Raw genomic sequence first — 11,899 nt, forward strand, 5'->3', positions numbered from 1 at the left:
ATATTGTGCTTTCCAACTAATAAGGACTGAATTAAATTATTTTAAACTAATACCTAAAGTAATTGGAAGAATTAAAGAGTTACCAGTCTAAAATAAAAGGATAAAATAGTTAATTTTAATTAAAATAAAGAGATTAAATAATAATTTTTTATAATTTTTATAAATAAGTCTTTTAAGAATTTATTTATTTTTGAAATATAATTAAATATAAAAAAAATTATGGGAGGCTATTTGAATCAGTGAATTTTACTTGCAATCACTACTTCATCATATTATTATTATCTGGGTTTGAAGAAAAATTATATAATAAAATTGATAAAATTAATATATGCACAATAATTTTATTATAACTATTGATTGCAGTAGATTTCACGTTAATTCACTATGACCGATTATTATAATTAAATTATTATATGTATAATTATTGTACCAAATTGCATTTGAGGGAGGAAAAAAAGATAAGGGGAGAAAATATAGGACTATGATATCCACATGTTAAAGCAAATTTCTAGACTTCATATTTCATTTTCTTTCCATTTTCCCTATGCCTCATCTTTTTGCCCTTTCCCAAACGTAGCATTAATCGTGTGTTTATAAAACAAGAGGTTTGCTAGATGTAGACTTTTAAATTATTATCATTTTTTACGTAAGAACCCAAAATATATGACAATATTAATTTATTTATGAACCCATAATAGATGTAGTAAGTATTTGCACCATGCTTGAAACTATGAAAAAAAAAAAAATACTGTGATTTAATTGATAATTAAATAAGTCTAAAATTAACTTTTAAATTAAAATTTTGCTTTATAAAATATTTTTTTATTAATTTTAAAAATTATTTATTATTTATTATTTTAATTAAAATAAAATTAAAAAAGTGAAATATATGATGAATAAAAATTATTTAATATTAAAATTATTAATTTCATATTTTATAGTTAAAAATAAGAGAAAATAATATTTTAAACTTCTTTTTTCAAAAATTAAATTTATTCGATTTTTTAACTTTTTTTTTCAAAAATTAAATTTATTCGATTTTAATTAAAAAAATTTTGTCCTCATCCTGGCCAAAACTTATTAACTGTAATGCAGGACTTATTTAGGGTTTTTTTTTCCCATTAAACTATTCAATAATAAAAAAAAAAATCCAGTATTAGTTAAATATACTTCTATTCATCTTGAACACATACAATGTTTTTTAGTAAATTGCGACAGACGAAGTTCTTGAGATATTGCAAAACTTGTAGATTAGTCCTTGATTTGTTTTTGGGTGATAATTTTAGTCCTTAAATTTAAATTTTGTTAATAAATTAGTTTTTACTATCTAATTTGACCATTAATACCATTGCTTTAGGGGCTAAATTATTTTAAATTGAAAAATAGTTAATAATAGGAACTAATTTGCTAACATTTTTTAAATTTGAGGACAAAATTGTTACTAAAAAATAAATCAGTACTAACCTGTGAATTTTGTTGTACTTTAGAGATTTAATTATTATTTATTATTTTTAAATAAGTAATTATTTATATATTTTTATGATAAAAAATATTATTAAAATTTAAAAGAAAATCAAGAAAAAATAAATTAGGAGTTAATAGAGTACTACTTAAAATGCCACAAAATTAAATTTTCTTGCAAATTTTATTTAAAAAGCACAAAATAATGAACACATAAATTCTCCTGATGATGCTATATATATATATATATATATATACACAGAGAGAGAGAGAGAGAGAGAGAGAGAGAGAGAGAGAGAGAGAGAGAGAGACTTGACCTTAACATCAAATGATCTGCACATATTAATATCATTACGCATAGACAATCACACAATTTTCCACAAAAGCAAGCCCCATGGTGCTCTGTTTTATTAACATGCATATCGTATTCATTTATTACATGATGGCATAGATAGATGAAACATCATTGAGCATCATCATTATACTCTTCATTTTTATCGTTCCCCCATTTTATTGATATGTGTATTTGATACTCTTCTCCTTTAATCGCGTCTCCAATTCCTTTACACCCTGCAAAAATTAGACAAAAACAGGCAGTAATGATGAGCCATAATTATCTTCATAAATATTCGCTTCATATGTTGGACGGAGAGCAACTTACGGGGTATATTGAATCCTGATTTTGCCAGCATTAGGATCTGCAATCTGGGAGAAAGCTTCCTTAGATAGATCAATAGTTCCTTGGCAACCTGGTGGACAGTAATCAACTATTGTTACGACAACGCTTGCACCAGTGCAAGGCTGGGGTACCCCTTGGTTTGTGGCTCCAGTGCATGTGACCCTGTACCTTCTCCCACATGCAGCCTTGTTGTTCCATAAGGCATCACTTGCTGCCGCTATCATCACTCCCTTGTTCTCATATCCATAACACGCAGAGGCTGTCATAACAGGAACACTAATATTAATATGGAAGCAATCAAGGAATAATATACGTTACTTTGGAAATCTGTTAAGGAAAAATAAGATTTCTAATCCCTGATGTGTTCTTACGGACGTAAGGCGGAGTGTAGAAAGTAGCAGTCCCTTCATCAGCGTAAGCAACTGAGACAAGGCATCCTGCGATGCTCAACATGATCGCTGCTTGCATAGCCATTCCCATGATTTTCATTATGTTTTCTCTCGTTAAGACGGTATTCTAGATTAGGAGTTTATGATTCAAGGCTCAATGATATCCTTGATTTTATAGACAGTTGTGGATTAGCGACTAAAAGTTCTCCCATCAAGTTGAGAAAATAAAAGTTCACCGGGCCCTCCTATCACAATAAAAAAGGAATATACTAGTTAGGTTCATCATTCAAGAAGAAACTTTGCTCGAATGTTAGTGGGTCATTTGTTTTACCGTGATAAATTACTGCCAAAATTTGACAATAATATATATTTATATATGGTAAACGGATCAGGTCGGGGTATGCAAATGAGTGAAAGTGCACCACATCTTAGCAGACCGGAAAGTCTAGAGGGACACGAAATTAATCACTAAGACTGGATCGGAGAAAATGGGTAGTTACCGCTTGATTGCTAAATACACCAAAGTGATGGCTCGAATCCAATCAATGCATCAATCACAAAACGAATTTAAAAGTTGAGTATAAACTTAGAAAGTTGTTAGGCAACCCAGCCCACCAAGTCACTACAGCAAAATCTAGACAGCAGGCTCTCCTAAGAAACGCACCTAAGGGTGGTAAGTTAAAAAATATATATATATATATATATATATATAAATAAATAAATAAAATTTACAGAAAAGAACAAACTCCCAAGACCAGAATTAGAAACAAACAAGTGGGCTAACTAATACATAATACAACCAGAACAAGCAAACCAATCCAAGGGACTCTAAACCTCCTGCCAAAACCAAGAAGAGAAAGAAAACCCAACGGATTGACCACAAAAACCACTGCTAGAGATACACCATGCACAAGGCCAATAATAGTTGGGTAGAACTCAAGGTCCAGATAAGAATTATCGTTGCATCGCAATAAGATTTAAGATTTAGACTCTTGAAAGAGGAAATTGCACCCAACAGCTTCATCCAAAGCTCAATGCTTCAATCATGAAGAACCCACTCGACAAATCGCGGCAGACCAAATATAGAACAAAAATCCTATCACTCCAGCATAACTAGTATAAAACAAAGAAGATTCGAGTGTAAAGAAACTCTACTTGTGCCATTACAATCTACATAGATGCTAAGAGACCTGCGAGAATTCGCAAACAACAATTGCCCTTTAAAGAGCTAGAGCCTCCAAGAGACGGAGAAAGCTATCAAAATACTCCAACAACAAAGGCCACCCTTTTAAAACAAGAGCAAAAGCTAAACATACTGAACCACAGAAACCGTTGACATAAGAATAAACACCTCTTGAGCAAGCTCACAACACAATGAGACCCTCCACCACCAACAGAGAAAAACAGGGATTGCAACATCCAGCTAATACAAATACATCTTCCCCAAACAAACCGTGATCACATATAAGCCTACCACCAAAAGATTACAACCAAAATAAAATAAGAGCTGCCAGAATTGCCTACACTTTGAGAGATAATTGACTCAATCTTCGGCATTCTTAACCGTTGTCCTTTCCGCTTCAATATCTGATCCATAAAACATTGAATCATTGTAGCATCATCCTCAGAGGAAGTCAAGCCAAGATGCTTGCCTATCATTAGAGTCTGCAATGCCTTCTCCTTCGCATTAATTAATGTAATTTGCGGATTATAATGATGCATATTCATCCAAGCTATTCTATTATCAGTAGGCCAAACATTTTCCTTTCCTTTGACAGATTTCTTTCTTTTTCCACCACAAAATATTTTTGGTGACACCTCCAATCATTGCTTTAAGAATCTACTCATGTTCTTCCTTCTTCGTTTGAGCAATCTCGAAATTTTGATGTTTTTGTTGGAGAAATGGGGAGAACCAAAATGGGCTGAGCCTTGATTTTTAAGAGGAATAGGTGCTAAAGGATTGAGACCATGCATTAGGCCCAACATAAGTAGGGCCACTTTCATTGACCTGCAGATGGACATTACTAATAAATGGTTAGGCTAGAAGGGTTTAATGAAGCTGTGGGCACCTTATTAATGTTAAACCTATCATGAATAATAATTTGAACCCTGTTCTCCCCTATGGTATCACATAAATTGACTCTCACATGCTCAAACTCATCGATATGAAGGCTAGGGATGTGTTCTAGTGGTGATTCTCTATAAATCATTTCATTCTCGAAAATATAGAGTTCAGTTGAAAAATTCTACAATTCTCTAGGAGCTTGTTGGACTTGAGTAGCTTCAGCCTCTTTTGATGTTTCATGCAAAACTCCATTAGTAAATGCAGAACAACTTAGTCAAAGGTTTTCTCTCCCCTGTTCCCCACTATATTCCACATGCAAAGGTGTGTCACAACCCATGATGATGGCCAGATCTTTGAAAAGTGTTTTGGCATTATTGGGTGTGGCAATGCCATTGCAATTAGAGAGGCTGATGGAACGTTGGCCTGATTCATCAGAGGACTGTTCATCTGAAGTTTTGAAACCCTCATCATTGGACTGGTGAGAAGAATGGAAGATCATTGGTAGAGAGGACTCCCCAATTACTATTATTTTATATCTAGAGTAGTCCAGATCCATAGTGATAATTTTGTTGAAGAACTTTGATGAATCAAATAAAATAAGCAAGCGAGCATAATGAATCCAAAACTTTAATTGAGTGGACGTGTGTGTTGCCATAAAAGAACCATAAATATTGCCAAGAAAGAGAAGAAATTTTTGCTCCAAATGTGTAAAGGAATGCTTTGGAATCTAACCCAAGCCAGATGCTTATTAAGAGATGTGAGGATTGGTTCTTACAATTTGAACTCAGAAAACCATTGTTGTAAACACTCTGATTGCATTTCCTTGAAAGTGTTCATAATTTCAATTGAATTAAAAGATAGGGGTACTTGCTTACCACCTAAAGGAGAGACTTTAATTGAGTATACACCCTCAGTAGCAAAGTATTACTGGAGATGTTTAATCGTTTTAGGATTTAATCTGATGGCCACCACCATTGACTGAGAGAGCCACTCCTTATTAACCTCCAATTCTTCTACCATGGGTTTATACCTTCCCCAAGATAAATAGGTGCTAGAGCTTGTGTTGGATTTGTTGGGACAAATATCCATTCTATCTAGTACTCTCTCATCATTCTGATGTTGTCTAGGGCCTGCCCCCCTTACCTTCAATCCTTTATACATTTTGATCAGCAGAGGGAGGAGCTTTTGGCTTGTAGTCCATGTGAGATAAGGGGTTTTACCTGTTTCCCTATTTATTCTCCAAAATGGCTTTAGTCCCCGGTTTGTTTTCTAGAAAGCCCTTGCACCCAAATCTAGATTGAAATGCACTCTTGATACATGCATTTTGCATAGTCATTTAGGTTAAATTTCATGGCTATTTCATTTATTTGTTAATCACTTTTAGCTAATTTTATTAGTTATTTAAATAGTTTTCCATAATTTTTAATTTTTGGGTTAATTTGTAATTTTTCTTTATTTTATAGGTAAAATGGTGTTTTTGAGGGACTAAAAAGAAATTATGCCAATGAGGAGTGATTTCTATAGCCAAAGATATAAAAAATAAAGCTTGAAAGTTGAAAAATGCAAAGTGGCCAAAATATGCATAACTTACTGCATAAGTTGTGCGCTTAGATAGGAGAAGAAGCAATTTTCCAAACTTGTCGAAACCTACATAAGTTATTGCATGACTTATGCAAGTTCACGCCCTACTTATGCAGTTTCATAGAAAACTGCATAACTTATGCAGTCTCGCACTCTGCTTATGCAGCTTCACGGAGAGAGCCCCTAAACCTGTCGAAAACTACATAAGCTACTGCATAATTTATGCAATCTCACACCTCACTTATGCAACATCACGAGAAGCACCTGGTACCACCAAATTTGCTCAGAAACTGCATAGGAAGCTTGCACAACTTGTGCAAGTCTTCATAATGAGCTAGCAGAAGAATTTTTACACATGAATCTCTTCCTCAAACACACCATTTTTAGGGTTATTTGTCAGAAAGTATAAATAGTGCCCTTACCTCATTTTTGGCCATAAGAAGAAAGAGAGGAAGACAGAGAGAGGGGCAAAAAAATAGAGCGGCACTCGACTTCCATTTTTGAGAGTAGAATCCAGCTTCTTCTTCTCTTCTTCATCATTTTCTACATTTCTCCTACCGGGTTTCTTTAGTTTTAGTTTATTTTCATGATTTATTTCCTCTTTTACTTAGAATTTCTTGTGTTAAACATGGATTGTGAGTAGTTTTCTTTGATTCTGGAGTAAGGGATGTAATATTTGAGTTATTTTTGTGGATTTGAATTGGGTTAGTCCCAATTTAATGAAATTTATGAGGTTTAATCCATTTCTTGTGTGCTTATTCACATGCTTAATGAAGGGCCCCATTAAGTTATGTTCTTAATCCATGGTTGAAGCACTGAAAGGAGAAAATTAAGTGATAGTTAATCAAGAAATTGGACTTAATTAACTAAGATCTAGAAATAGACTAAGGGTTAAGAGGGTTTTAATAGGTTGATTAAAGAACCTAATGGGTCTTGGTTAATTTTAACTCCATAAAATTAGGATTAAGTTAATTAAGGCACTCTTTGTCTCACTCGAAAGAGTTTTCAAAGGATTTTAGAATTAATCTCCTTTAAACCCATAAATTTCATAGATTAGGCTAGCTAGGAAAATTCCAAATTGACTTGAATATGAACCCTTAACTCTAGAATTGTTGTCCCAAGATACTCCAAGAGGGGGATGAATTAGACTTTACCAATTTTTCAGCCCTTACTTGTAGCCTAATAAAAAATTATGGCTTTGTTCAATTAGGTGCTCCTTTATATATAGTGAAAGTGATATGTATTTCAAGAATGTGTCCCTAAATTGCAATTTGAGCCTCAATCAATATTTATAGCAATTTTTAACATAACATGCATAGAATTTAAATTACACAAAAGTAAAGAGATTAAGGTTAGAGAAATCAAACACAATGATTTTTATAGTGGTTCGGCTTAACTAGCCTATATCCACTCTCTCAAAGAGCCCTCTTTGAGTCTTCTCTCCACTATTTGCGCTTTTAAAGGAAAGAAACCAAAAGCCCTTTACAACTTTTTTAACACCAAGCTTTTACCAAGGTAGCTTGAACCTTTGACAAGTGCTATCTCAAGCACTCACACTCTCAAGGTTTAATAGGTGCTTGTACAACCTCTCTTAAATGCAATTTAATATTTTAACACTCACTCTCACTCAATACAAATCAAACTATAAAGAAGAGATGAGTTGATTTGCCAATGGTAGCTCAAATACTTTATATCTCTTGAATGAAAGTAATAAATGAAAAATCAAGATTGGAGTAAAATTATAGGCTTTCATCAAGTGTAAAATGAAGTAAAAAAGGTGTATTTATAGTCCCAAATCATTTTAAACTATTTGAAACCTTTTTGGAACGTTATACACTCTATTCTAGGCAAAATAGCCGTTATTTTGTCTTTTTGTATGAAGTTGAGCAACTCTGATCATTTAGCAAACTAATGAAATTTTTGGGGACAGTAGTAAACTAGTTAGAAAACTAATATTTTAGTAAACACATTAGCAAACTAATATTTTAGCAAACAAGTTAGCAAACTAATTTACCATATGCCTGCTTCAAATTGTAATCTTTAAAAATCTAATTTAGACCTTAAAAAAAATATACATTCCAATAGCAATATCCAAGGTTATGATCAGAGAAAATTTTATAAAATAATTAAAAAAAAAATTAATTTTTGAGCTCCAATTGACTAAAACTTTCATTTATTCTTTTTACATAGGTCCTAAGACTCAATTCCTAACTTTGACTTTCATACCTTTATTTTGAGTCTTAGCTTTCATAATCTTGTTCTTTCTCAACTTGGATTCATCTTGAGATGCCTTTGAATGCTCTTCCTCCTTAGATGCAACCTCAAAGATTGAGTAAGAGAAAAAAATATACACATCACTTAAAGTTGAGTTAGATAGATTCTAGTTGAGTTTTGTTATTATCAAAATCAATGCTCATTTTGATCTACACGGGGTCAACAATCTCCCCCTTTTTAATGATGACAAAACTCAATTGAATCATCAATCAAGAATAAATAAAAGTGTGCGTAAGTTTATGTATAACCAAGCATATTAGTATGCGAAAACTACTCCCCCTAAATGTATGCACACAAATTTAAAAAGTAAAAGTATTAATAGCTATACAAAACTTCCGCTGAATTTATGCTACAAGAAATATTCATGAGATATCCACAGTTTCAATATGCAAAAAGTTAAACTTAATAGTTTGCACACATAAGCCACAATAGTTTGCATACACACTTCTAAAACATAAGCATACATCCATTTTCAAAATATAAAGCACACATCCATTCTCCACACATCCATTCTCCCAAAAACAAAAGCACACATCCATTCTCCCCCTTTTTGTCATCATCCAAAAAGAAAATAGGAGATATTAATCCAAAAAGAACCAAGTAAGCACAAATTGAAAATCAATAAGGTAAACAGTAGCAAACTGAAAAACCATTCAACAATAGTAGTAAACATATTAGTAAACTAAAAAAGCAGATCATTTTCTAAACATTAAGCCTTTTGCTCCTTAGAATAGCTTTGGAAGGCACCATCTTCTTCTTGGAGAGTTTAGCAGTAGGTGGCTGAGAAACTTGGTCAGCCAAAGGCTCATGCTCCTATGACTCATCCTAATTAGATGGGCTTTGAAGGGCAGCAACTAGAGTCTGATATGGATTGGACACTGTAGACTTGACTCTTTTCTTGCTGTTCTTAGCCTGAGAAGCTTCAGCTGCAGAAGGTTTAGGTGGAGCACTCTCTTGCTAATCCTTTAGAGAGTCTTCCTTCTTCTGTGTAGACTCAACTATAGGTTCTACAATTTTTTCACTCTCAATTTCAACAGTAGGCTCAACTGAAGGTTCTAAAATTTGTTCACTGTCATGCTCAACAGTAGGCTCAACTGCAGATTCTAAAATCTATTCCTTTTCATGCTCTAAGGTAGCAAGACTCACTAAGCCCAGTACCTCCACACCCAACATTACCATGATAAAAACATGATCATCATGAGTAGAAGGGTCACTGTAGGTACATCGCCTCAACTCGTTGCAAAATCGCTTCAGGCTCGCTAAGATCCGTAACTGCTTTAACTCCTTATTTTGAGTAAGTAAATGACTTACTTTGTAATCAACAATATCCACAAATTTTCTCAGAAGTTCAATAGACTGATTTGATGTACTGAATTTCTCATTAATAAATGTTCTTAGCCCTTGAAGCTCACTCATAATCTCACTTTGGGAATCAATCAACTTTAGCTTTAGAAGATTTACCTTTTTCAAAACGTTTCTTTCTTCCATCAGTATCAGCATGAATTTCTCTAAGCACAATTAAATATGCCCTAGAACTCTCCTTAGAGACATTTATATCCAACTCTCTAAACAAGGCAGTTAAGAGGTGTGCATAGGGTAATTTACCAATCCCATAAGCTTTACACATTCTTGAAAATCAGATATGCCAAATTCATTCTTACTCTGTTAACAATATGCCACATGATGCACATATCCAAATAACTCAAATATCCATAGTTGCCAGATTTAGGAAAAAATATATAATTCACCATACTGTGAATAATCTTAATGTGCTGAAAGGCTTTAGTGCTAGTGGATTTTTCACTAGTGGTAGTGTTGGCAGGAAAAAACTTCACTTTCAAATTCAGTCAAATTAAAACCTGGAACTTTAGCAACATTTCTATGAGCAGAGATTGTATTTTCATCATTCGACAATTTTAAGGCTTTAGCAATCAACTCAATAGAAATGTCATATGCTCTATCATTCAAAGAAACCTTAAATTTGTCTTCTTCATCAACTACTTTTAAAGTTCTATAGAATTCTTGGATTAGTCTAGGGTAGTAAACATCAGTGCATTCACAAACATTCAGCCATTCTTGAAATTCAAAGAGTTCCTTAAATTGAAAATCAACCTGATCAAAATTGTCCCATTTAATGAACTTATAGTTTAGAAGTGCTTTGTCAACAACAAAGCCCGATGATTTTGAAGCACCCTTTTCGCACTGAATGTCAATCCCACGAACTTTCCTTCCCTTTTTCTTTTCTGGTGTTGTCACCACAGGTTCAACTTCCTCACATGGGTCAGAGGATACACTGTTGGACTCAGTTTCTAGTGTTTTCCTCTTTTCTTTCAATTTCTTCTTTAATGTGGCAACAGGGAGTTCTTCAAATGAAGAAGAGTATGGCGAGGTTGCAGCAGCAAGGGTTTTTCGTTTGGTGTGAGCCATTGATGGTGAACCAGAGTCGATGAAGAATTGGGAATTTAAAATTGGTTCTGGAGCAGTGAGGAATGAATGAGGGATTAGAGTTTTAATTGATGATTAGAGAGTGAGATAGGCGCTTTGATGAATATGGGTCAGTGTTAATGACAAGAAAATTGGTAAGAGTAGTACCATAAACCAATGCAGAGGAGAGAGAGAGAGAAAAAAAAATAGAGTGTTGATAGGTAAAGGTTTCGTGTAGTAGTTGGTAAGATTGATTTTTCTTGAGTCCCGCGCTTTCCCTTTTCTAATTTGTTTTATTTGAATTTTATTTTTATTTTAAATGTATATATATATATATATATATATATATATATATATATATATATATATATCTGACACAGCAAAGAAAATGTGAATGGGTAAGTGCATTGATTGGCGCACAGAAAGTTCAAAGCACAATCACTTTTTGGCTTAAAATTTGAACAGTACACGTTACAGTAAACTAATTTGAGGCATGCAACAGTAGCATACAACTTAGTAAACTAATTTCACGAGTACAAAAATAAGTTAGCTACTGTTATTTAGAGTTTTCTCAGCAAATTAATATCACAGCAAATTACTCACACAATAGATAATATGTAGATATATTAAATCTATATGAATTGAATTTCAAGCAAGTGGTTCACTCATGCCAAGTTTCCTTCTAATTTTGCAAAAAGTTTCCTCATTAAGTGGTTTTGTAAAATATCCGTAAGTTGATTTTCGTGAGGTAACAAATTCAATTTTGATATCTCCATTTTAAACACTATCTCTAATAAAATGATGTCCGATCTCAATATATTTTGTTCTTGAATGTTGACCGATTTTTGATCAAGTTTATGGCACTTGTGTTGTCACACCTAATTAGAACAAGATTATATTTTAAACCAAAATCTTCTAATTGTTGTTTCATCCATAAAATTTGAGCAACACAACTAATAAAGAACTATATATTTAGCCTCACCAGACAGAGCCATCAAGTTTGTTTCTTACTATGCCAAGAAACTA

At 33.1% G+C, this 11,899-nt stretch overlaps 1 protein-coding gene across 1 annotated transcript; it reads right to left on the reverse strand.

The window, feature by feature from the left end:
• Positions 1–1,834: 1,834 nt before the first annotated feature.
• On the reverse strand, positions 1,835–2,684 carry LOC110647495 (EG45-like domain containing protein). Its single transcript, XM_021801360.2, has 3 exons — positions 2,512–2,684; positions 2,123–2,399; positions 1,835–2,031 (listed from the first exon to the last, which is right to left on the reverse strand). The coding sequence occupies exons 1-3, from the start codon at positions 2,627–2,629 to the stop codon at positions 2,025–2,027; spliced, it is 402 nt and encodes a 133-aa protein (XP_021657052.2). The 5' UTR covers positions 2,630–2,684; the 3' UTR covers positions 1,835–2,024.
• Between the last annotated feature and the right edge of the window lie 9,215 nt (positions 2,685–11,899).

The sequence above is a fragment of the Hevea brasiliensis genome, unplaced genomic scaffold (genome assembly GCF_030052815.1).
Source record: "Hevea brasiliensis isolate MT/VB/25A 57/8 unplaced genomic scaffold, ASM3005281v1 Scaf432, whole genome shotgun sequence".
Taxonomy (NCBI): domain Eukaryota; kingdom Viridiplantae; phylum Streptophyta; class Magnoliopsida; order Malpighiales; family Euphorbiaceae; genus Hevea; species Hevea brasiliensis.